The sequence below is a fragment of the Solanum stenotomum genome, chromosome 9, assembly GCF_019186545.1.
Source record: "Solanum stenotomum isolate F172 chromosome 9, ASM1918654v1, whole genome shotgun sequence".
Classification (NCBI taxonomy): Eukaryota; Viridiplantae; Streptophyta; class Magnoliopsida; order Solanales; family Solanaceae; genus Solanum; species Solanum stenotomum.
Genome location: NC_064290.1, coordinates 26,764,294 through 26,790,384, shown reverse-complemented (window position 1 = coordinate 26,790,384; position 26,091 = coordinate 26,764,294). Strand labels below are relative to the sequence as shown.

The 26,091-nt window shown below is 32.7% G+C and overlaps 1 protein-coding gene across 1 annotated transcript; it reads right to left on the bottom strand.

The window, feature by feature from the left end:
• Positions 1-4,114: 4,114 nt before the first annotated feature.
• On the bottom strand, positions 4,115-15,328 carry LOC125877957 (coatomer subunit alpha-1-like). Its single transcript, XM_049559249.1, has 3 exons — positions 14,911-15,328; positions 11,812-12,306; positions 4,115-7,282 (listed from the first exon to the last, which is right to left on the bottom strand). Exons 1-3 carry the CDS (start codon positions 15,116-15,118, stop codon positions 4,326-4,328), a joined length of 3,660 nt encoding a protein of 1,219 aa, XP_049415206.1. The 5' UTR covers positions 15,119-15,328; the 3' UTR covers positions 4,115-4,325.
• Positions 15,329-26,091: the final 10,763 nt, after the last annotated feature.

Genomic DNA, 26,091 nt, shown 5'->3' with positions numbered 1-26,091 from the left:
TGAGGCCACATTATTCATGTTAGGTATTGGCTGGATAAAGTAATTATAAGCCTTTATGAAAATATCTTTTCTATACCAATGTACAACATGATCTTCAGGGTCTTGATCTGCATGCTGATAAGCCAAAACAACATGTTGACATGGTATGCCTCTCAACTGCCAGGTTCTACAAGTACACGTCTTCTTTCTGATATCAATAATATGCCTATAATGACCATCTAAAATTTCATATCCAAATTGGTCATTGAACCTAACTTGACAATCTCTAGCATAATCTTTGTTTTCTTCAAGTACTAAACTTGCCATAGGAGAAATGTCTGATATCCAAGCGTCAACAAATTTTCTCATCTCAACATTTCTATCCATTATCTTATGTATAATTTCTTCTAACATGGTGATAATTGATTTATGTCTAGCAGCTAATATCCAAGAATTAAATGTCTCACACATATTATTCTCAACAACATCACACTTAGCATGCTCCTTAAAATATGCTTTACACCATGTCTTTTTTTCATAATGTAACAAGTCTCCACAGATCTTATTACCAAGTTTATCAAGTTTGTCCATTTCATCTTGAAATTTTACCTCAAAACTTGATTTTGCACATCTCCAGAATTGTTTTCTTCTTTCTTCTCCTCTCCAATTCTTCTGCCAATTGGACCAGATGTGTCACATCCTCTGCTCACAATCTGGCAGCAACTCCATTATGGCTGCTACAAGACCCTACATATCATAATAATTGAAATTTATGATTAATAGTAATTAAATAAATAGGCAATGAGATCAAAATTAAATAAAATGAACATTAAACTAACCTTTTGCATATCAGACATCACAGTCAATCCATGTCCAGTGTCTAAGTTTAGATCTTGTATCAAGGAGTTGATGAAGAACCTCCAACTGTGCTTTGTTTCTTGATCAACAACTGCCCAAGAAATTGAAAACATTTGTTGATTTCCATTCCTACCAATTGCAACTAATAATTCACCCTTGCAAGCACCCTTCAGAAAGCATCCATCAAAACCAATGATTTTTCTACATCCTTCCAACCAACCTCTCTTTAAAGCATCAAAACAAAAATAAAAGTAAACAAACATATTCTTTCCTGGAGTAGATTCCCTGTATGTCCTCACCCAACATGAACTACCAGGATTAGTCTGTTTTATCATGTCTGCATAATCACACAACCTTGCAAACTCCATCTTCCAATCACCCATAAACTCCTTGAGAATCATCAATTTTGCCCGATAACAAAGAGTTCTTCCAACATACAATCTTGTCGTCTTCCTCACCAACTCTTGAATTTTCCACAACTTTATATAAGGTTGAGAAACTATTCTGTCCCTAAACTTATTTGCAATAAAGTTAGATGTATACAACTTGTTTTTGGTTGTGGTAGGGCACTGATGAACAGGATAGTAATTCTTAACAATAAAGTCACCAGAGTCTTTGTCTAGACTAGCATACAACAACCATTTGCATTTCTTATGCTGACATTTAACTCTGACTCTATGTTTTTCATTAGGCCTCAATTTTAATTTGACTTTATATTCCACAGCATATTCTGCCACAGCCTTTCTAAATTCTATGGCATGTTCAAATACCATACCAAGCTCAAATATAGCAACTACACAATCAGGATCAAATCTAACCTTTTTACTTTTTTTTCTAGCTGGTAAATCAACACCTTCCACAGCTTCAGGATCTAATTCATCCCTACTGTCATCATTATCCAGTTCTGAACTATCAATATATTGCTTATCTCCCCCCCCCAATCTTCCTACATACCTAGCAGCCTTGTTCCTTCCGATGTCTTCAAATCCTCTATCAACACCAGCTACTCCAAGAATTATTTCCTCTGTAGATGCAGGTTTTTTCCCCTGCAATTTGGTTCTTCTTTCATTTCTAAGAGTTCTCAACTCTTCATCAATCTCTGAGTCATCATCATCTGGAATAGCAAACTCTTGTGAATCATCACTAATATCCCAATCTGTCTCAACACCTTCAAGATCTGATGTATCATCTACACCAACTTCAACATTAATATTCTCAGATTGGGTAGCTCCTTGTTGTAACCCTTCATCCACACCAACTTCAACACTAATATTCTCAGATTGGGCGGCTCCTTGTTGTAACCCTTCATCCACATTAATATTATGTGAGTTTTCTATCCCATCCTCATTAATAATTTCACCAACTGTTGGCCCACAAAGATAACCTGTAGGGACCCCATCTTTAATAATTTCTACCTCATCTATAACATGTTGAACATACAAGTCCAAAAAGTCACCATCACCTAGGTCTTTTATAAGGTTTAGTAAGCTGAAATCGTTATCCACTAAGACAAAGTTATTGGTTGTAGGGTCTTTAAAATAAAACCCACCCACAGTAACATACCCCAGATCTCTAGTATAAAAAAGCAATTCCATTAAAGAAAAGTGGTCTTTATCGATACCTACATATTCCACTTCACTTTCCCCTATGTAAGTGAGACCTCCACCAGATGTGTCTTCCACAAATTTACCACCATGGTGAAAGCGAGTTACTATAATAATATCCATAAGATTCCCTAGAAAAAAAATCAAATAAACCCGACAAATTACTAACAAGGAAACCCTAAAAAATTCAAACTTTATTCACATATGTACAAAACATCATCACTGTAGTAATATACAAAAGAGACGCTCTATTTAAAGGGGAACTTGATAGCAATAGTCATAAAGATGAACTTACTTCACAAGATTTAACACAAAATCTCCTAGCTTTCTCGAATCAACCCTAAAACACAACAACAAGAATTATTTTATTAAATCGACCACGCCGTAGGATGAAAACATGAAGATTATTGATCAACTTTCTTGAATCGACCACATATTGAGCGGGAATCTTGAAAGAATATCTAGGGTTTTTTGGAACACGTTTTGGGGATTTAGAGAAATGACTGAGGGGTTGGGTGTTTTGTGATGTGTATTACCACGTAGGATTAGATTTTCCACATAGGAGATGTGTAATGTCACGCGCTCCACCTTAAAACAAATGCCTCACACGATAAGTGTCAAGTCAGCCATGTGTGTTTTATAGGTACACTTTTTGAGTGGTTTAAGTGTTAAATAGGAAGGAGTCCTTGTTAAGGTGTCTATACGAAAAATCCTTACAAGTTCAAGGGGCCGCTTATGCGTTCTGCCTTTCGATTATAAGTCAAAAATAAGTTAGAAATTTTAACTTATAATTTTTTATTTATTATTATCTTTTAGATTAAACAATAAGTATTTAGAAGCACTTTTTTATTATACTATTACAAAAATGATTAAAAACTGTGTTTACTTTTAAAAACTTAAAATAAATCAATTTACTTATGGTCTAAGAAGTTAAAAAAATCCTTAAAAAATTGTAGCTGATTCTCAAGTTATCATAAATGCATGAATAAATATTGCTATCAAAACTAATGTAAAAACTAAATAATACTAAAATTATTATTATTAAATTTAGACAATGAACTAAGATTATTTATTGATGTGTTTTCATAAGTGGTCTGTTATAACATGTCAAGGTACTAAATGCTGACATTCTCTAATATAAACTTTAAAATCTCATTTATAATAGGTTGAGCTTTAAAATTGTCAATAAATCAATGTATACAATTATATTATCAACTGATCGCACAATGTGCGGGTACTTATACTAGTACTAAATTATACCATACATAATACATGAACTATTTCTCCTAATACTACCTACCAAACAGCCCCCTAACGATATTATTAGGGTAAAAACACCCAAAGGCAAGCTTGTACCAAAAGGGATTAACCTCTTAAAAGTGTCTTCAAAAGAGGTCAGTTCCATTTCTGTTGTCCTAGAACACTATGATTGGTGCTTCAAAAATGTTGAACAACAAATGGTTCAGTCTGTCAACAAACTTTCAAATTCATTAATATACTTTTCAAGCCAAATTAAGAGTCACAAAAAGTAACCCAGATCTTCAACGCTAAGGACACCTGGAGGCTGGAGTACTAATATAACGACCTAGACAGCAATCAGCATTTCAGGTCTTGAGGGGTTTGGACTTTATATTATACCTAGCATACCTGGTCACCACACTTGAAAAAATTAGTTGAACTCAAAATCTTACATGTTTTATTACAAAAAAAAAATTAGATAACCAAGGCAAAAGGTCGGTCTGTAAAAACTGATTACAAAATTATAGAAACAAAAATATAAACCGCAGATACAACCCCATAAAAAGGCATGTTCATAATTACCCATGCCTAGAACTAGAATCATCTGAATGACATGGCCGAATACAACTGCATGAGAAGCTGAAATCATCTGATTTGTGATGCCGAGCAAAGCAAACCAGAGGCATCGGCTCCAACAACTGCAAGATCACAAACAGTACAAAGCTCCCCTTGCTGAGACAGTACAAAATGAGTACCACAGTAAGGACAAGTGACATCCTTCTGACCCCGGTATATCGGGACATATGTTGCCCCACAGACTGTAAAAGGATTTCTGAAATCATAATTCAACTGTGTAACATCTCGCATATTTTTCTCAGCTGCCTGCAGAACCTGGCGGGCTGTTCTGGCTTGGCTTTCATTGGTGGGATTGGTCTCCAACAGTCTCCTAGCAAAGTTGGCTGCTGAGCTAAGATTTCCGGCCTTGTAGCAGATAGACATAGCATTCTGTAATGCAAGTCTCAAGTGAGGAAGCTGCAGATTACAGTGAGTAAAATAAGCTGCCAGTTCCTGCTGGCGAATAGGATTATCTTTCAATTCCTTCCTCTTAAGCTCCATCTGCAAACCCAAAACATACTCTTTCACTATGACAATCAATTCCTTGACTTCATCCACTTCTCGTCTCGACTCAACCACAATCAGAGGAATGGTGTGAAGGATGCTCAGGAATAGTCTAAGTGCATCAGAAAATTTTCCACCAGTAGTCGCCTTATAAGAAGCTTTAAGTTTTTCCTCCAACTGAGCAAAACTGAATATAAGAGCAGGTGGACCTCGAACATTAGGACTAGCTGACTCACTCCAACCTCTCTCAATTGCCACAGAGATGACCGGCGCCGAGGAGAAGGCAAGCAGATGAGTGTGGCTTCCCACATGAAGATCAATAAACAATGATTTTAAAGGAGAGAAGTTCCTAATCCCTAGTTGTCTGCTCAACAACCGCATAGCAGTATCAAAATTTCCAGCAGCTGCATGTTCAGCAGCTAGAGATGATTTTTGGACCCAAATCTGGCTGACAGGCATGCCAGGTGTTGGAGTGACAAACACAGAAGAGCGAGCATTGGAAGTAGTCTTAGGTGTGTCTGTATCAGGAGGCAGATCCAGATCCTCAAGATCCCATCCACCTTCCTCATCATCATTTCCTTCTTGTCCTTCCTCGTCACCAAGCACCATACTGATGACCCCATTCTGTAGATTTTCCACCTCACCGATGTACAATGACTCACCCCAGTCTGCATCCGCAGCCTCTTCATATTCCTCTTGTCCTCCCCTGCCTGCAATATCCAGACCACCTTCAAATATCCCTTTCGTTACCATCAGCAAAGGCCAGTCTCCACCACCCAAGATGGGAGTTGGGGGAAGCAACATTGAAGCTTTCTTCCTCTTTGGCAATGATGGAACATTATCCCCCAGTTCCTCTGCAAGACGCTCAGCAGTATCATTGAGCCCGTGGACTGTAGCTGTGATGTATGCAAGGGGCAGATGACCAGCATTTTCCAAAATTTTAACACGCTCGCGGACTTCACCGAGGTACAAGGCATCATGGAACTGACCCATTACTTCATTTTTGACCTCAGCAATTTTCATCATTTTAGATAACTTCTCCACGTTTCCAGTTATTAGATATAGGAAAGAGAGCCTCTCAAAATTCTTTGTCTTTTGGTAGGCATATTCAACAATACCTGCATTGCCCTGCTGAAGGGCTTCCACGCCAAGCCTATACCAATGATCTTTTTCATCAATCTTCTTAGCAGATTCAAGAGCTATCTCAATATTCCCACTTTCAAGTGCTAAGTTGAAACGAGTGCGCTCATCCTTCACAAAATGAAGAGCAACTTCTGGAAAACCCTTCTGCTGCAAATATGAAATCATGGCCTGACCACAGAGCTCTGAGTTTCTTATCATACTCATGACTTGGTCATATCTCTTTCTAAGCAGACACAACTTGAAATCATATTCAGTTGAATCAATAATAATAGGACGGTTTTTGCCATCTCTATCCAAGCAAAAGATAGTGTTCCCATATATTTTTGTAATATAGACAGGAACATCTAGGGTTTTGACAATTCCACAATCCCCGTTGGGAAGACAGTACTTAATGTGGGTAAGTGTGGTATATATGAATACCCCATTGTCATCCCAGGCACCACTTTTGACACGAATTGTCTCATGAAAGGTGCAACGGTGCACAAGCTTTTTATCAGCTATAACTATGGAGTGCTTGCTAATCAAAGCGACACTTTCCATATCAGGTGACCAAACAACATACCTGATGAAAGAAGTCTGAAGATCTCCAAGAATAATTCTCTGCTGGAGATCAAAAATGACAACTCTATCCTCTGCCCTACATAGTAAGTTTCCAGTGCCAGCATAAAATATTGCATCAGTTGCCATAGGAAGAAGGCTTTTCTTGACAATTTCATTCTTGAGATTTTTTACCAGGACTTGATTAGTGCTCTTCTCAAGTACCGCAAACCTGTTTCGGGCAACAAACACAGGTGATCCTCCGGTTCCTCTTTTTGCATCTTGAACAGTATCACCCCTACCATAACTATCTTTGGGTACAATGTAAAGTTCATAGGAACCACCATCTGTGTCTGAACATATCAAGACAGCATTTTCTGTTGGACTGTATGAAAGAGTTCGTGGACCTTGATTCACATTGTTTGAACCGGGCCTTCTAATTGGTATCAACTGTGTGTCCTTCTGGGTTGAATACTCATATACACGGAGAAAGCGATCCTTTACATAAAATAAAGAATCACTGCTCACAGAAAAAGCAGGCCGTTCTCTCTCTAACTTGAATACTATCATCCCACTGTCATGACCAGCTGCTAGAAGATTCATCTCAGGATGAGAAGCAAGGATCCAAAATCTATCATGCTCCCTGCGGAAAGTCTGAAGACCAGTCCTTTTTGTTGCATCCCACACTCGAATGCTCTTATCCTCTGAATTTGAAACAATAATATCTTGCCTTGGATGGAATAACACACATGAAACATTGTTCATGTGTCCTCTCAATGTGTCCACCTCCCAAGCTTTTGTATCTAGGAACAACAAGGCACACTAGCAATCAGAAAACACTTAAAAGGTAAGATTTATTCAACAAAATAAGCAGTCTTTTACCCAGCAAGATTCCACCCAATAATTTTGTTGCCTAGAATAACAACAATAAGATGTCCATATTCTTTCTCAAAAAACAAAAAGATGCTCATAGTTCTACGAGCTGAAGCAGCAACTTTTATCCAGCTATTTGCTTCAAGGTGGAAAACCCATTCTGGCTTCCAAAGAAGGAAAATTTAAAATCTAAAGTATGATCCTTCCAAGGTGGAAGAACCTTTTGCCTCATTATCAATAGCAAATAACTGAACTGCAGTATTAACGAAATCAGCTCACATGGAAAAAGAAGCAATATGCAACTTGCTGTAGAATCTATGTAAAAGGAAGACAGATTATGGATTCAATGGGTGCTTCGCTACTACAATAGAGATGGATTAGTATGGGACATGCCACACAAACAAGGTTCCTGGATGATTCCAAAAATCATCAAGGCAAAGAGGTATCTGGAGGACTTTAGAATCAGTGAAAGAGACTTAATATAATTGGATAGGTTTTCCATCAGGAAACTGCATACAAGCTTCAAACGTAATATTCCTAAAAGTACATATTCCATCCAGCTTAATGGGCACAGTACAACACCTTTCAAAGCTAAAAGAGGAGTCAGACAAGGAGATCCTTTGTCTCCTTACCTGTTTGTACTAGCTATGGACTATAGTACAGTTGAGTTTTGCTGATGACCTATTGATGTTTTGCAGGGGAATTTGAAATCAGTTAAATGCCTAAGTCAATGCTTTATGATGTTCTCCAAAGCTTCAGGCCTGGTAGCAAATGTAGGAAAGAGTAGTGTATATTTTGGAGGAGTAAAGCAGCAGCACCAAGAGGAGATTCTACAGGAATTGCAATTTGTCCAAGGGGACTTGCCTTTTAGATATCTTGGAGTACCTTTGACTACAAAAAGATTATCCATAGTACAATCCAAGCCTTTGCTGGACAAGATGCTAGGTAGGATAACAAGCTGGACAACTAAGTTCTTATCTTATGCAGGTAGAGCCCAACTTATAAAAAATGTTTTGTATGCAATTCAAATGTTCTGGACACAAGTGTTTGCTCTGCCTAAAAAGATTAATCAAACAGCGGAGAACATGTGCAGAAGATTTCTGTGGACTGGCAATATTGAGACAACTAAAAAAGCATTGATTGCATGGGACAAGTTGTGCTGGCCTAAAGCAAGTGGTGGACTCAATTTCATTGACATATACACATGGAACAAAGTTGATATTGGAAAGCTGCTGTGGAATGTATGCCAGAAAAAAGACAAACTATGGGTGCTTTGGATTCACAGCAACTATGGGCAGAATGGAGTGTGGAATATACAAGCTAAACAAGCTTCTTGGGTGGTACAGAGGATTGTCAAAGCTGCAAAACATTTCCAGGAGGCTGGGATCACAGAAGCATGTATAAGAAACATGGCAGAGAGTCCTCTCTGAACAAAGTGTATATGCAGATGAGGGGTACAATGGAAATGATAGTATGGAGATCATTAGTATGGAAAAACATTGGGGCTCCTAAATGGATATTTCATATTATATCTTGCAGTTAAAGGCAGACTTGCAACAAAGGACAGATTGGCCAAATGGGGTATCATTCAGTCTCAAACATGCCCTCTTTGTCAGCAGGCCAATGAAGAACTTGATCACATCTTTTTCCGATGTACATATGCAGCAGAGGTATGGAACAATATACTTAACTGGCAAGGGATCCGAAGGAAGAGCATGAACTGGACCGCTGAAATACAGTGGGCAATCAAATTCATGAAAGGAAAGAGTAGTACAACTCTTGTGTATAGAATGGCAATGGCTAGCACAGTATACAGACTATGGATGGAACGCAATAGCAGGATTTTCCAACAGAAATAACAGCCAGCAAGATCAATAGTTAGACATGTCATCCAGGAGATCCATGGGAGAGGAAGTAGGCATCCTAAAGTGGCAGCTAGATTATATGATTTGAACAATTACCCTTAGAATACAGCTAGAGTGGTTTAACTTGTATGATTAGCAAGGTTGGAGTGTATGTCCACACCTGCTTTTTTTTTCTGCTTTGTAACAATTACTTGGTAAATAATATATTTACTTACCAAAAGAAAAAAAATATTCCTAAAAGTACTAGGGAGGAAACCTATCTGTAATAACCAAGGAGCTTCTAAAGGCTACTCATCTTAAATATTGCAGCTCATGGCAACATAAATACAAGGGACAAACTGGCTTCATGGGGTATTATCACAGATCAAACTTGTCCCTTGTGCAATAGAGAAAATGAGACCAACAATCACCTATTCTTTGGATGTGATTTTTCAGCTGAGGTTTGGGGGGAAGATCTGACAGTAGCAAGGGGTAGCCAGACAAATTTTCAACTGGAAGGTACAAATGGTTTGCACACAGGAGCATATGAAAACCAAAAATGCAACAGCTTAAGTCTATAGAGTGGCAATGGCAGGGAGTGTCCATTCAATGTGGAAGGAAAGGAATCAAGAATATTTCAGAGGAAGCCTTCAAGCTCTCAAAGTATAATTAGACAAGTTATCCAGGAAGTAGTCTGTAGATGCCAAGGAAGCCAAAGTTAGCAGGAACGTCAAGATAATTGAATTATTACCCTTGGATAGAAAATTTTGATACATAGTACACATAATTGTTGTTGAAGATGGATAGAGTAGCTACTGAAGCTGGTGCATGTGACAAGCTTTAGTGTATATTGTGTTTTAGTCAGATTGTAAATATTTCCTTTGGTAAAATAAAAAGTTTCAGCGAGCAATCCAAAGCAAGGTTTAGACCAACCCACCCCCAAAACAGGGAAAAGAAATGAAGATGAAACTTTTTTGCTGTAATCTCAACAGATCTCCACAGTATAGAGAAATGTAGTTACAACATTTATAAACTATCCTTATCCCTAGGGATATGACCATGTCAGACTTCCAAGATAACAAACAACTCTATTGATTAAGTAGATCCTACTGGACAAGATTTCTTATTATAAACTGAAAGAAAGACATAAGATACTCCCCTATTTCTAAGGGCCAAGTCAACAACACAAAAGCTTGTCTTACGGCTAGACTGATCTATAACTGAAAATATATGAATAGCATGAAATTTGAAAGGTATCTTTTCATCAAATCTACTTCATTTGGTGTTCTAGGTTCAACAGGATATGCAAACTGACCGTGTGACAAGGCAAGTAAAGATGTTCATATGCCTTCTAGTGTTAGAAAGAAAATAGATGTCCTGAGAAGGAACTCTTTATGGCAGGGGAATGAAGATAAGAAGAAGTATCACCTAGTCAAGTGGGAGGACCTGTCAGTGAACAAGAAAGCAGGAGGTCTAAGTATCAGGAATATGAAAAGGCATAATCAAAGCCTGATGATGAAATGGTTGTGGAAATTTGCTACTGAAGAAGGAATGTTGTGGAAAGAAGCCATTCTTGCAAAGTATGGTATGGAAGATAATTGGAACACTAAGAATGTCACAACACCCTATGGGTGTTCATTCTGGAGAGCTATTAGGAATCTCTGGTCAATGATGCAGATCAGAACCAAAGTGAGGATAGGAAATGGGCAGAATACCGCCTTTTGGCATGACAAGTGGGCAGGGCTTTTAACAATGAAGCAACAACATCTGGAGCTATACACTTCAAGTCAGCAACAACAAGCCACAGTTGCCATGATGTGGACTGGACAACGATGGAATCTATCTCTAAGGAGATATCTGAATGATTGGGAGATCAAAAGAAAAACAGAATTCTATAACACAGTAGCAGGAGTCGAAAATCTGACTGAAGAGTAAACAGACTACAATGGAACAAAAATAGCAAGGGAATTTGATCTGCCAAATCTGCATACAGGGTGCTAAATGTAGAAATGGTGAAGGAAAGAGATTGGCCTTGGAAGATGATATAGAAACAAAAAGTTCCCTACAAAGTTCACTGTCTCATCTGGCTTTTGGCCAAAGAAGCAGTGTTAACTCATGAAAATCTGAAAAAAAGGGGTCACCAAATAGCCTCTGGGTGTATTTTACGTGGGAAAAAGCTGAGATAATCAACCATCTGTTTTTGCATTGCAAATGTACAGGCCAGCTTTGAAGGATGTTCGTCCGTCTGAAGGGGATTAGGTGGGTGAGACCTGGAAGTATTGCAGATGTTCTAAGAAGCTGGAATATGGATGGTAATGTGAGCAAGATGGAAGAAAGATGGAAGATTATCCCAACATGTATTTGGCGGTCAATTTGGATTGAGAGGAACGAGAGGTGCTTTGAGGGGACTCAGAACAGCATTCAGAATCTTAAAATGAATTGTTTATTCCTATTTTATGTTTTAGATTTTTTGTAAGTCACAGAATTGATTTACAAATTGTAAGTTGTAATACTTTTGAAGGGGAACTATACTTTGGTTGTAGTATACCTCACGATATATAGAAGTAAAGGTGCCATTCTCAAAAAAAAGTACATCAGGTATTTCAGGAGCATACCATTCATCCGCCAAATTTTCACTTGGCGATCATCTGCACCAGAAACTATAAGGGGGAGTGTAGGATGAAATGATGCCCAGTTAACCCCTCTATCATGACCCTCCAAGACATACTTCACCACAGCATCCACTCCACCAAAGAAGTCAGTATTCATCTGACTCAACCGCAAGAGATCATCAGCAGGAGAAACGGTTTTCTTTCTTAGGGCACCAATATCCCAGACACGAACAGTCTGATCCAAAGAAGCAGAGACAACCAAGTCCTCTTTGGGATGAAATGAGGCACACATTACATAATGATTGTGACCAGTCAAGACAGAAATACAAGTACGAGACTGCCAGTTCCATATCCGAATTGTCTGGTCATCACTTGCACTAACAATCCATGGATATTCGTGGTGAAATTGAACAGTTCGAATATAATCAAGATGTCCAAGCAGGGTAAACAAGCACCGATGCAGCTTATAGTTCCAAACCTTAATTTTGTAATCATCTCCTGTAGTAACAAGAATTTACATATACAAAGAAGCAATCCATAGTCAGATTTGCATTATGCATACGGCCACATATACTCTAAGATAAGTTACTAGTAAACCAAGACAACAAAGCATTTAGTATATGGACTATAAAAAAGGTGCCTTGACATTTTCGAAATTAAGAAGCATAAAGGAACTACTCAGTAAATTTTCCAGGATCATGCAAAGTAAACAATATATGTTCCCAAAAGTATGTCAATTGGAAACCATATTTGAGGCTTCCGATAATGTGCCATATAAGCCTTTTCTCAAAGACAATGGAATATTAGTAATATGCCCTGACTCGTTAATAAGCTCAACAATGAACAAAAATAAATAAGAAGAAACACTATTAGAGGGTGTTTGTATTGGCTTAAAAGTTGGTCAAACCTACTTTTAAGTCAGTTTTTGACTCTTGGAAGTGTTTGGCAAATATAAAAAATAACTTAAAATAAGTCAAAAATGACTTAAAATAAGTTGAGAAGTGTTTGGCAAGGTCAAGAATGACTTAAAATAAATTTAAAATGACTTAAAATAAGTCAAAAACCAAAAGTAGATCTCCCCTACTTTTTATTTTTTTGACTTAAAAGTCATTTCAGTTTGACTTTTTATTTTTTACTTAAAAGCTTTTTTTTTAAGCCAATCCAAACGGGCCCTAAATTATCTACAATTCACAACACAATCAGCACATCTCTGATAAACTATTGCAAATAGAATGAAAACAGGAAAAAAAGCATAGTTGTTCTTCAAAAACTACAGGCATATAGAGAAATAAAGGGAAATCACAGCTAACAAAGTGCATCAATTACCGAGAGCCAAAAAGTTAAAAGGGGAAAAGGAGATCCTAGTCCCTAAATTATTGGCTATGCTTTCAGTATTGGTTCCTGTAGCTCAACTACCACATTTAACTTTCAATTAAGCCAAATGTGCAACTGTGTACCACTTGCACATATTAACTGGAACTATCATTCAGAAGATAAAATAGCAGAAGTAACTTCATATATTCATGGATCACACATATACTCATCCACATACATCAGCAGATCTATATTCCATCAGGCTGTGTTGCAAATAGCATTTTAGCCCCTGAAAATTTTGCTTGCCGGTTCTGGTCCATCCATTATCAACATATTAGATTAAACCTTCAATTAAACCAACTCTTCCATTTCAGAAGATAAAAACATATGTATTTCCTCAATTCACATATCAAATATACTCATCCACATACATTGGTAGATCCACACTCCATCATACATTCACACTGTGATGCAAACAGCAATTTCTGGAATTATGTTTAATTCTGGTTTTAGTCCTGGTAGTATTTAACTTAGCATATTTACCCTTCAATTGAATCAATTGATTGATTACGGTCCAATCACACATACAAACTGGAACTATCATTCAGAATATCGTTTACTTTTTATAAGGGATTCAGGAAACTTTTGACCAAGCAGAAAGATAAACTAATAAAAGCACCCTTCTCAATTAACAAATCACATACTCTTCCATATGAACCAGTAGATTCACAATCCAATCTCAATTCTCATCCACAAACGCTAGCATATACAAACTCAATCATATTTTAATGCAAATAGCATTTTAGTCTTGAATTATTGTTTATTCGGACTTGAGTCGAGGGTCTATAGGAAACAACCTCTCTACCTTACACAGGGTAGGGGTAAGTCTATACGCCCTACCAGTGGCGAAGGCAGGAATTTCATGAAGGGTGTCCAGAAATTGCACAACAAAAGGTCTTTTTAAAAAGGTAAAAAATTGTTGCTAGTGAGATTCCAACACGTACCCATTAAAAAGGTCTAAAACCACTGAGCTACAACAATCTATTATACCAAGGGTGTCCAAAATATGTTATTTAATCACTTTCGTGTATCATTTTACGTATATATACGGTATTTTTTCCCGACGAAGGGTGTCCAATTGGACACCCTGAGTTGCATGTCCCTACGCCCCTGCGCGCTACCCTCCCCAGACCCCACTTGTGGGATCACACTGGATATGTTGTTGTTGTCATTCATGTATTATTCAACTTAGAACATTGCACCTTCAAAAAAACCAAATGTGCTATTACGGATCACAAATATAAGTTTGAGCTATCCTTTAGAAGAAAAACTAGCAAAAGCACTTGTTATCTTTCTAAAATCATGGATCACACACATGCTGGTCCACATACATAAGTAGATCCACACTCCATCGCACTAATGCAAATAGCCTTTTAGTTGTTGCATTAAGTTTTTGTTCCAGTTTTCACCATGCATTTGCTCAAGTTAGCTCATTTAACCTCATAAACTAGTTTTCCCATTCAGAAGCACGGATCACATACAATTACCAACATACATCAATAGATCCAGATTCCATGACATTGTGATGCAAACAACATTTTACTGGCTGAATTATCATTTTACTCTGGTTTAGCCCCTACTCAACTTAAGTATACCTGAAATTAAAACAAATGTGCAGCTAGAGTTGAATCACATTTAACTAAAACCAAAAGCAATTTGTAAATTCATGGAATGACCAGATCCACACTGTTATCATATACGAAATTAAAAAAGAGGAGAAGAAGGAACCTCCAGAAACAAATAGAGGCTGAGATTTGTGAAAATGGACACCGCGAACAGGGCCATCGTGCTCATCAAATCGATCAATGAGAGTTCCCATACGGTAATCCCATAGCTGAATAACCCCACTATGAAGACTGGCTAAGATCCATGGCCTTTGGGTGTGAAAACTCAAACCTTTCACTCTATTACTCTTGGTTTCAAACTTGGTCAGCATCTTAACAATTCCGTATCTATGCACACACAACAGAGAGAGAGAGAGAGAGTAGAGTGTAAAGACTTGGAATTTGATTGAAATCCGAAACCCTAAATGATTGTGAGATGGAATTGGAATCAGATCTGAGATGAAATGTGCATTTTTCCTTGAAGATCTTAGTGGGCGCAAGAGCAGCCGCTGGTGGATCTACTTGTTCATATGTAGTAATTGGAGAGGTGATAAATTGAACCCGAGTTTTAATATTAAGACCCGTTTTTTAGAAAAAAGGAAGACTCTTTTATTTGCTAATGATATTACTAGTTGTAACTTGTAAATATGTCCCCAATATAATGTCCTTGTTTCGTATGGTCATAAAAATTTCAAGTATTTTTAGAAACAATTTTTTTTGACATAGTGTTTTTTGAGCTGTGAAAAATCAATGTAGATGAGTAAATAAATTTTCCAAAAAAATTAATGCCTTCGTTTCATTTTAGCTGTCCTTTTAACTCAAAGAAATTATCCCAAAATAATTATCATCACTTTATTAATTCTTCTTAATATACATGAAAGAATTAAAAAGGATAGTTATAATGGGCCGAAAAGAGCAACTAATAAACATATATGCACAATTATCATTAAATTAGAAAAAAAAAACTTTCAAGTTTTGCAGTAATTACTTTTCAAAATTTTGAAAGGACACATTCTAAACAACCCAAAATCATTGTGTATTAAACTTGTTTGCTCTACATGTCATGACTTGCCATATTTTATTTTAAAAACTTGTCTTTTTGCTTTTAAATTTTCCACTCTAGGTGGACATACATTTTATTTAGAAATACAGATAAAAAAAGAGGAGATAGTCTCTCCGCACATATCTTGTATAGTCAGCCATCATACAAACATATTGGTAGGATTTCATTTAAAGGACATAAAAAATTCAGAGTGTATCGAAAGATCAAATCTTCTTCAATATAAAAGATAATTCCTCCATGTGACATTCAACACACACTAATAAGAGTGAATCTGAGGAGCTTCCCGTTTCAAGAAATTGATAGAAGAGTCCTAAGAGGTTATTTTTGTAATTTCACATGAAAGAAGTTGCCAAGGATATGTTGTTAAACCATCAACACTGAAAGGTAGCTCTATCTATAATTATGAAGAAAGCTTATTAATGGGTCTTCGAAAATCAAAAAGAGGTAATTAAACCTAAAATATTATTAAGAAATCTAAAAAAAATTGGTTGAAGCTCAAAATCTTTTAGTGCCACATAAATTAGGATAGAGGAAATAACATATATTATTTGAAATAATATAAAACGTACTACAAATCACAGTAATTAACAACTTCAAAATTTAAAGGACATATAAAAAGTTTGACTAACTCTCAAACTTCTACCCATGTCACATAGTTTGGGCACTCATTCTTTCAATTCACATATGTTTTATCATCAAATGTTTCAAAAAGAAGAGATCAAATAAATGAAGAAATGAAATTTTGGGCACTCATTCTTTCAAGAAATTAAAACTTATCTAAATCAACCTAAAGCAACTTGAATATTCAATCTAAGTCTTAATCTACACTTTTTTATGACTCTTAAATTATCGATTTTCAAAATAACAACTTGAATTAGCATATGATTATAACAAAGTAAAAGAAATGGGCTAGTGCATCCTATATGTTTCTACTTCATAGGATAAAAGAAAGCCACAAATTTATATATATATCAAACAAAAGAAAGTGAATCCTGGACCCGATGCTTGTTCCTTACATCAGAAAATCTCAAAATTAATAAAAGTACTGAAACAAATAGAAAAAATGCAAGTTCATTCAAATAGGAAAGCATACTTAACAAAATTTAATGCACGACATCAATTTAATAATTCAAGTAATCAACTATATATACATATTTTTAAAAATGAAAATTATACAAATATCAGAAAATGAAGAATGAACCAAAGGAAAAACTAAAAACATAAACCTTTCCCTTCAACAAGAACATAGTGTTATCAGACAGGAAACAATAATCAGGTTATGTTATGCTTTAAATATAACTTATTATTCAAATACTTAAAATATATAGCATCTCAATAAAACACAATGTTCAAATCTTTCTATTTTTTTTTTGCAATCTTCAAGAGTTAAAAAGACAATAATTCACATATAAAAGGTTCAGAAAATAACATTAAAGTCATGTCTTGTTATTAACCGTGAAAATAAGATAGTAAATTTTTTATCAAATGATCATGTTACATGCATGTGCATCGTTTAACTATTTTGATGAGATGACAAATTCATTAATCATGTCACCAAAGACTTTATATGGAGCATTCTTCTAAGCACATACCTAAAATTGTAGATGATAACTTTCAAGTGATCTCCATCAATAACATTTCATCTTTTTCCATTATAGTCAAGTGACTAACTTGTACATGCTGTATGTTCAAAACACATACAACATTAAAGTGTGATACACAATTTTACATTACTAAAGGAATATCAAAATATCTCTATTGTTATATGTGTTATCATTTCTCAAATATGTTTTCTCGATTAAAATAACGGAAGAGAAAAAAGGATAATCACCCATAAGCTTTTAAGAAATACATATGCCACTGAACTTACAAAAACTTTGAAATCAATAAGTCAAACTTGCCCCTTGATGAATTCGACCTAGGTATATGTTTTGACAATGACAAGTTTCTGAGTTAAATGTTGTTGGAAAACTATATGCACAACAGAAGTATTGTTGACACCAAATTTTGGTTTGATATTTATAAAGTTAATACTTTTAAGTATTATATTTTAAAAATAGTTCAAAATACATATATTGCAATTTTAATGTAATCTGTTGATAATTATTCTTATTTCTTACAATATTAGGATTTTTATCGGTTAATTTTGTTTATATTATTTTGTCGCAGTCGATTGAATATGTTCAAATATTTGTTCCATTTGATTAAATCACCTTTTTTGTTAAATTGCATTTTTTACATACCATTGGTTATATTTGCTACATTTTTTAAAATTCATTTTATTCGTTACATTTGTTAATATTCACTTTTTGCGCAATCCAGAAATTCATTCAAATATGGATAAGATTTCATGCACATATATTTTATTAAATGGTGATTTTGCCCATAGTTTTAAGATAATGTATTGTATTATTGGTGGTTTTCAATTTCATATTTAAAGAATAACTTGATCATTAAGTTACGGGGTGGTGGATAAGATTTTAGGGATAATTTTCAGATTTTTAGTCTTTAGAAATTTCTTCTAGTATTTGTGATTTTCCGGTGACAAGTTCATCAGAGCTCTGCCGAAATCCGGCGAGTCGACCACCGAAACCCCCTTGGTTTTTTCTTCTTTTTTTTTCCGGCGAAACCCAAAATCCCAACATTTTCCCCTCCCCTTTTACCATTCTTTTTTTGGTGAAACCTCTTGAACAGAAGCTTGAACCGACCAGAAACACAGCCGCCAGAAACAACTCTGTAATCCGACCCGACCAGCAACAACCTCCACCAGAAAACCTCCCTTTTCATTCACTTTTTTGACCCCCAAATACACTAACAACCAGACCCCAAAATCCCGACCCTGTTCCTCCCTTCTCCAACCACCAGAGACCATACAAACCTTTTTCCTCCTCCTTTCTCACTGCTTTCCAGCAACCCACACCACCATCTCGAACCAGCCTCCACCCTTCTCCACGCTGAGTCAGCAAGCTCGTAAAAGCCACAAAATCCCTACCAAAACCCCACCAAACCCAATCGAAAACCCCATCGGAAACAACCACTAAACTCGTTTTCCCTTCCCCTCTTCCCTTTTCACTATTTCCTTTTGTTTTCAGGTACTCCGACTCGATAATAAGTTCCGACAGACAGCAACAACTACCAAAAGCAACACCTGCCAGCAACAATTCTAAATGTGGATGTAATTTCTCATTTCTGGTAACATCTTTTTCACGGTTATTTTATGTGTTTATTTTGATTGGAATAAATCTCAAGTGATTAATTGTTCATCTATGTTCCCCATGTTATTTCAGATTGTCATTTTCACTATTTAGTTAATTTTGTGTTGATCTTTGTTGAAACTATTCGATTTTATTTCAGTACCATGGTTATACATAATGGATTGATTTTGGCATTCAATTGAGTGGAATGGACTTTTTGATGTTTTTCTCTTGTTGTTGAACTTTATTTACTCTTTTTTATTTATTATTTTATTATCATTCATTTTATGTAAGTTTAACTATGAATCATTGTTGTTGGTTTCTTTAGATTATGTTATTATTATTATATTAACTATACATACCCGCGCGATGCGCGGCTATTTTACTAAAAATTGAATCATTAAATAATTTTACACATTTAAAGATAACGATAAAAATAAATTTGATTTATGCAAATTAAGTGTTTGTTGGTACAAATAAAATTATATTTCTTGCAATTCTTTATTGTCTAAATTATTAATAACATTTTTTTTTGTATTATGTCATTTTTTTTACTTAAGTTTTGCAACGAATTCACAGTGCAAATATTTTTATTTTATCTCTATCACTCTTTTTGTAAATAATTTTCTATTGTATATTTTAAATAGTTTTGTCATATAGGATTTTAGTAATCGAAATAAGATTATATTAATTAATATTGTTAAATTGAATTTTGTATCCAAAAGATAAGAAGAAATGTTTTTTTTTCCAATGTTTAAAGCTTTTGAAAAAGCTATCGATACTTGTAAGGATTATCTTTTTATATTATATGCATGTGATGTGATAATATACAAAAATTTCCTTCCATTTTATGTTTAACATATAATTTTATATTTAATTAAATTAAATTTATAAAAATTCCTATATGAAATTTTAGTACTTTTAAATTTTTTATTATGTTGCTAAATTTATTTCATTATATTAGATTTTCAATTCTAGATTTTATGCCTTAAGAATTAAGTTACACGATACTATCTATTGCATGGTTTCGTTATACATTATCATTCTCGTCTTTATTTAATTCTTTTTCTACAATGATATTTTTATCAACTTTTTCATTTATAGTTCAAATAAATAATAATGTTATTATTAAATTTTGAATTTAAATTAATTATCTTACATATCAAAGTGAGTATTTTTTATCTTTAAAATGGAGATATCAACATGAAAATTTGAATTTAATTTTTTATTTTAAATATGTTTCTTGAATGTTTTTTCAATTAATTATTTTTATTTTTGTCGTTATTTAGTAAGTTCCAATTACATGTTCTTATTCGTATAGTATTATTTTTTTAATATTTCAGAATACTTTTTCATATCAAATTTAAATATTTATTCTTTTACATTGAAATTATTTTATTTATATATTTTTCATTTTCTTGTTCATGTCTATCGTTATTGTGTTAACCTTATGCCATATATATTTTTAAAAATATATATATTTTTCACTTATATCTTTCTATTACTCATATTTTAATATTACGTATATAAATATATAGTTTCTTACTTTCAAAATTTTATTTATTTTATATTTTGCTTTTATTTCCTTAGTAAAAATCTTCTCATTGTTTAAATCCAACAAATGTAATTTCATTCACTATATGAAATATAATATCATCCAAATTAGATAGAGAATGAAGCATATGTTGTCAAAATTTAATAATTTTTATTGTTTTTTTTTTTAAGTTTGAACCCCTTGTTTACTTAAAGTTGTTGTGACTCATAAATAAATGATTATTCAATTTATTTACTTTTTAAAAAATATCAATATTCTGAGTAATGTGAATGAGGGAAAGGGGAAGATACTTAGAAGTTTTTTTTTTTTTTTAACTAAGTTACTTAGAAGTGGGTTGGGTTAATAACTTTTTATTGGTTATGTATGCATAAATTTTAAAATTTATCTTATCTTCTATTAAAAAAAATACTACTAATAACTCACATTTCCTTCTGTTTCTTTTATAATTGAAAATACTTTTAGATTTCATTATTTAAAACAGTTGCCAAAATTTGATTTTTTAAAAATAAAATTTCAAAAATAATAGAAACTATTAAAATTTGAATTTGATTTTTTTTTTAAGTTAAAGACAAACAATTAGACTTAAAGATATTTAAATATTTTAAGATTAAATTGAATTTTGCTTTTAATGCTAGATTTTCTTCCTTTTACTTACACATAGATGGAATTTGAATTAACTTTTATTTCTAATGAGAAAAATACTACTTTTTATGATAATGACATGTGACAATTTTTACATCTCATATTATAAATAACTAAAAGATATTGATTAATACATATTTTTCATAAGCGTGAAATTTTAAACTTAATGTTATTCTCTATTTTATTGGTTAGAATTCTTCCATTGTCTAAGTGTATTAACAATAATATTTAGCATTTAATTATTTGCTCTATTTATGCCCTTTTTTTTAATCAAACAAAAAATATAACCCCATGATATCTTCTCTAACTGTTTTTCACAATAGTGTTTAGTATGTGATTACACATGTAACCTTTGAATTTGCCTTAATAAGTGGAATCGTTTCACAAAGTGATTTTTTTATTTCAAATTATTTTTTCTATATAACTTTTGTAAAGATAAAAATTCAAATGTTGATAATGATAAGAATTGTTATGAAAATTATATATCAAACACTTTTCAAACAACTATGGTCAATATAATGATAATTAGTAGCCCATTAGAATTTTCTGAATAAATGACAAAATTAAAAATTTACATATTTCTTCTTGTTTTATGACTCCAACATCATTATAAGCAAGAATGAATGATTGAATATAAGTATTTTCTTCTTCAGATGATTTAATTAAATACAAATTTAAAAAGTTTAAGGTTAATAGAATTTCATACATATTCAATGCACTTAAATTACTAACGACATGAGTTGATTTTAAATGAATTTTTTTTCCATAATAATTCTAATAGAAATCCTCACAATTTAAATTTTATTTATAATTTAGAAGATATAACAAAAAAAAGAAAGTAAAGACTCCCAAATTTTGTGTTTTACCTGTATGGTGGAGAATTCTTCAATCTGTGTTGAAGTCCTAGAAGTAGTTCATTCCTAAAGAAATTAAAATTATAGTTTTATTATGTGGATACAACTAAATACATATACATAAAAAAAAAGGATGAATCAATTGAAAATACATTTTAAATTCATTTTGTAATAACACAAATATAAAACAGAGAACAAATATATGATCTTCAATAAAAAAAATTGGTATTAAAATAATCATTCTTCTTCTTCTTCACTTTTTTTTTTCTGTAAATTGAAGACTTTTAAATTTTTATAGGGAATCAATAATGGACAATGATACGGAAATAGAGAATCAAAGAGAGTAAAATCAATTATTGAGAGATCGCCTAAAAAAGATCAAAAGCTATATTATATAGCTTTAAACGTGGGTGGCAGTTTTAAGACATTTGAATTGACAGTTTTGGTTTTTAAATTTTTTGACAGTTTTTTTTTTTAAATTTTTAAAAAATAAACTACACAACAGGTACCCATTACCCACTTATACTCACAAATATATGGGATAAAAATAAATACTCTAATTCTAATTAGAATAAATATAAGAGTCCAATAAAATTTAAACATTAGCCATCTAATCAATTATTTCTAAAAGAATAAAAAGAGTAAAGAAGAGTTATTTTATCTATGTTAACTTTTTAATTTTAAAAATAATCCGTATAAAATATATTGATTTTTCAAAATTCTAAAATTTAAATTTAAAATTACTAACCAATGCAGATTTAAATAATTTTAAAATTTTAATTTTTATTTTTAAAACTAAAAAATGGAGAATTTTTGTGGTGCTGACATGTGGCACTTTTTACTTGTCCGATTATATATAGATAGAAGATATAAATTTTATATATTTTTTTAAATGGTTATATCATGATACATTTAAGTAATCTTTATAAAAAATAATTTTTAAAATTTAAGTTTAGAATTTAATATGATTACAAATTACAAATAATTAATTTTAATAAGGAAATTATTTTTCTATTGCAATAAGATTTTACGAATTATATTTTGTGACTTTTGTCTTATAAACCATAAGTTATAAATCTATCCAAACATGCTCTAATAAAAACAAATAGAATTATCAAAGATATCCCATCTATAAGACAAATAATAGTTTTATCGAACTTTATAGGCAAACATAAATAACATATGTTTAAACATCATACTCTTCACAACAATACTACTTAAAAAATATGTAACTCTTTTAATTTTATTTTTTTTATAATTTTAAAATATTTTCTTACTTCCTTATTAGAAAGTATCAAAAATAAAATCAACACACTAAATTATTCGACTAATTAAAACATAAGCATCAAACCAACAAACTCAAAATATACTACTAAAGTAGTATAGAATCTTAGATAACTTCAACAAAATATTGAGATCATTTCATGATTGTTTATATAATCAAATAAAAACATATGCTAAATTTTTGTATTAAATTTATGATCATGACTAATTTATCTTGCGCTAAGATTAAAAATCTATATTTAAAAAAGAGATATGAATTAATACAGTGAACAAACTTGTATTCTAAAATAAAAAATTATAAATACTTACCTCTAGTGTTGATTTTATACTCCAAGAATCTTCCAAATATTAACCTGTCACATTTTGAAGTGACACACAAACGTACTAAAAAAAGTATATCGAAAATTTAACATTTAGATTGAAATTTTTTAGCAAAAATGAAGAACAATGAATATACACGTAAATAAGACAAAAGATAAAAGAAGAACAAAAACTGATACAAAGAAAGTTGAAAGAATGGTTTGCCAACATCACAGTATTAGTATATATATAAATAGTTTCAATTTTGTAACCGTATTTTTTAACTCATTTATTAGAAAGATTTGCAAACCGTGTGTTTGAATTCTTTTGAAATTTAAAATTTATTTTTAAAACTTTTTTTAAGAATTTAAACCGTTTATGTACTTTTTAGAAATCTGCTAAACAAATTCAGTTTTTTTTTTTCAATACTACTTTTTTTAAAAAAAAAAAAAAAACCAGCATCCAAAAAAAGAAAAGAAAGCAGATTTAAAAGTTTTTTAAAAAACCGCTTTATACGATATTAAAAAGCAAATTTTTTATACGATATTAAAAATAAAATAAAAAAATTTTGGTGATGACATTTGTCAGCATTTTTATATAAAAATAGATGACATTTTATCCGTGTTTATATAAATGCATTTATAACCAATTGATCTTTATTTGACATGTGTGTTTTTATTTCAAATTTTGAATTTAAAATATTTAATTAGTTATATAATATTTAATTATTTATTATTTAAAATTTTAAATTTTGTGATGCTGACATGTGTCCTTTTTTCTTCTCCTATTATATATAGATAGATATTAATTTTTATGGTCAGTAATCACGCTGAAAAAATGTTGCCAACTTTGTTTTCTTTCATCATTTGTTGTCTTAGATTATTTTAATCAATTTATCTTTTGCTATTTTATTTAATTGTTAACAAAATTATAAAATTGGCCAATGAAAAAATCTTTTCGTCGGTTTTCGAGGCCTCCCCATTTTAAAAGACGGAAATTTAGTTTAAGTTTATTTATGTTGTATGTTAAAATTGGCCGATGAAGAAGTTACCGTCGACTTCCAAGGCCTCCCATGTTAATAAGACGGGGTTTTTAGTTTTTAAGTTATTATTTGATTTATTCATTTTTATTCATATTTATTCATTACTAACATTTTTACTAAGTGTCTTTACAGGTTAACGAAGTTGCTTCCCATTGAAGCTATTAGAATGAAGTTCGAATTATATTTTTTATTCATTATTTTGTATATATCGATGTTAGGTAAACTTTAGGCCGATTCTTATATTGTTGTTTTATTTTATTACTTGTGTATATTGCATGTTGATTATACTTGTATATTGTTTTTATCTTCTCTTCAATTTGAAAAAATGAATTTAGTCAGGAACTACAGTTGTGGATTTTGAAGGATGCCTAACCCCTTCCCTTCGGAATAACTTGAACCCCTTACCTATAATCTATTGGTTTCGTAGTTATTGTTTATTAATTAATTAATTGGTTTCCTAGTTTTCCTAAAATTAGGTAGCGACTCCCTTTTACCCCTTTAAATTCCCCCTTTAAAAATTCTTTTAACTCTTTTTAAAATTGATTATTATTTTTTGTGAGTCACCGCGACATTGCGCCCTCTCAAAGGATGCCAACAAGCATACCAAAAACATATTACTTACATGAGTAATAGATAACCAACACATTTATGCTAGAACACATACAATCATGCTAGAACACATAAACTTTCTGAAATTTAATTCAAGAATTACCTCTTGAAGCGTGAGCAGATACCTTCAAGAGAATCCACAAGTTAGACAGACCTTTTGTAATGACCCAGTTGGTCATTTTCAGTGTTTTCATAAAAATTACCATTTTCCCCTCGCGATATTGACCCCGAGTTGTTTCTTGTTTGAGTTTTGATTTGGACTTCTGGGTAAATGTTGAGATTTTGATAAATTTTGAGTTTGCAATGCTAAGTTGTTAAGAAATTGATTTTCAGAGTCTTTTGGAATTTTGAGTATTGAACTGGAATTTTGTCGATTCCATTAGTTTCGGAATGTGGAATCTAATCTGTGAGAGTTGTGGGTTTCAGATTCAGAGTCTTTTTGAGGATTTGAGGTCTTAAATTGTGAAATTGTAGAATTTTAGCATTTTAGTGGACTTTGGTCAGCATTTAGGGTTCGGATGCTCGGATAGGAATTTCGAGAGTTTCATTGATTTGGGGAATGATTTTAGGCCTAGGAGTGGTCTTGGTTGATTTTTGTGAGGTTTCGAGCTTGTTATGGCCTTTTTATGAGTTGAATTAACTTCTTGTGGTTTTCATGGATGTCAGGTAAAGAAAACCCCAGATTCATATTTGGATAGTTCCATTGAGTCCGGAACATCAAGTATAATGATTTGCATATGTGTTTTATGTGTACGAGGTTCT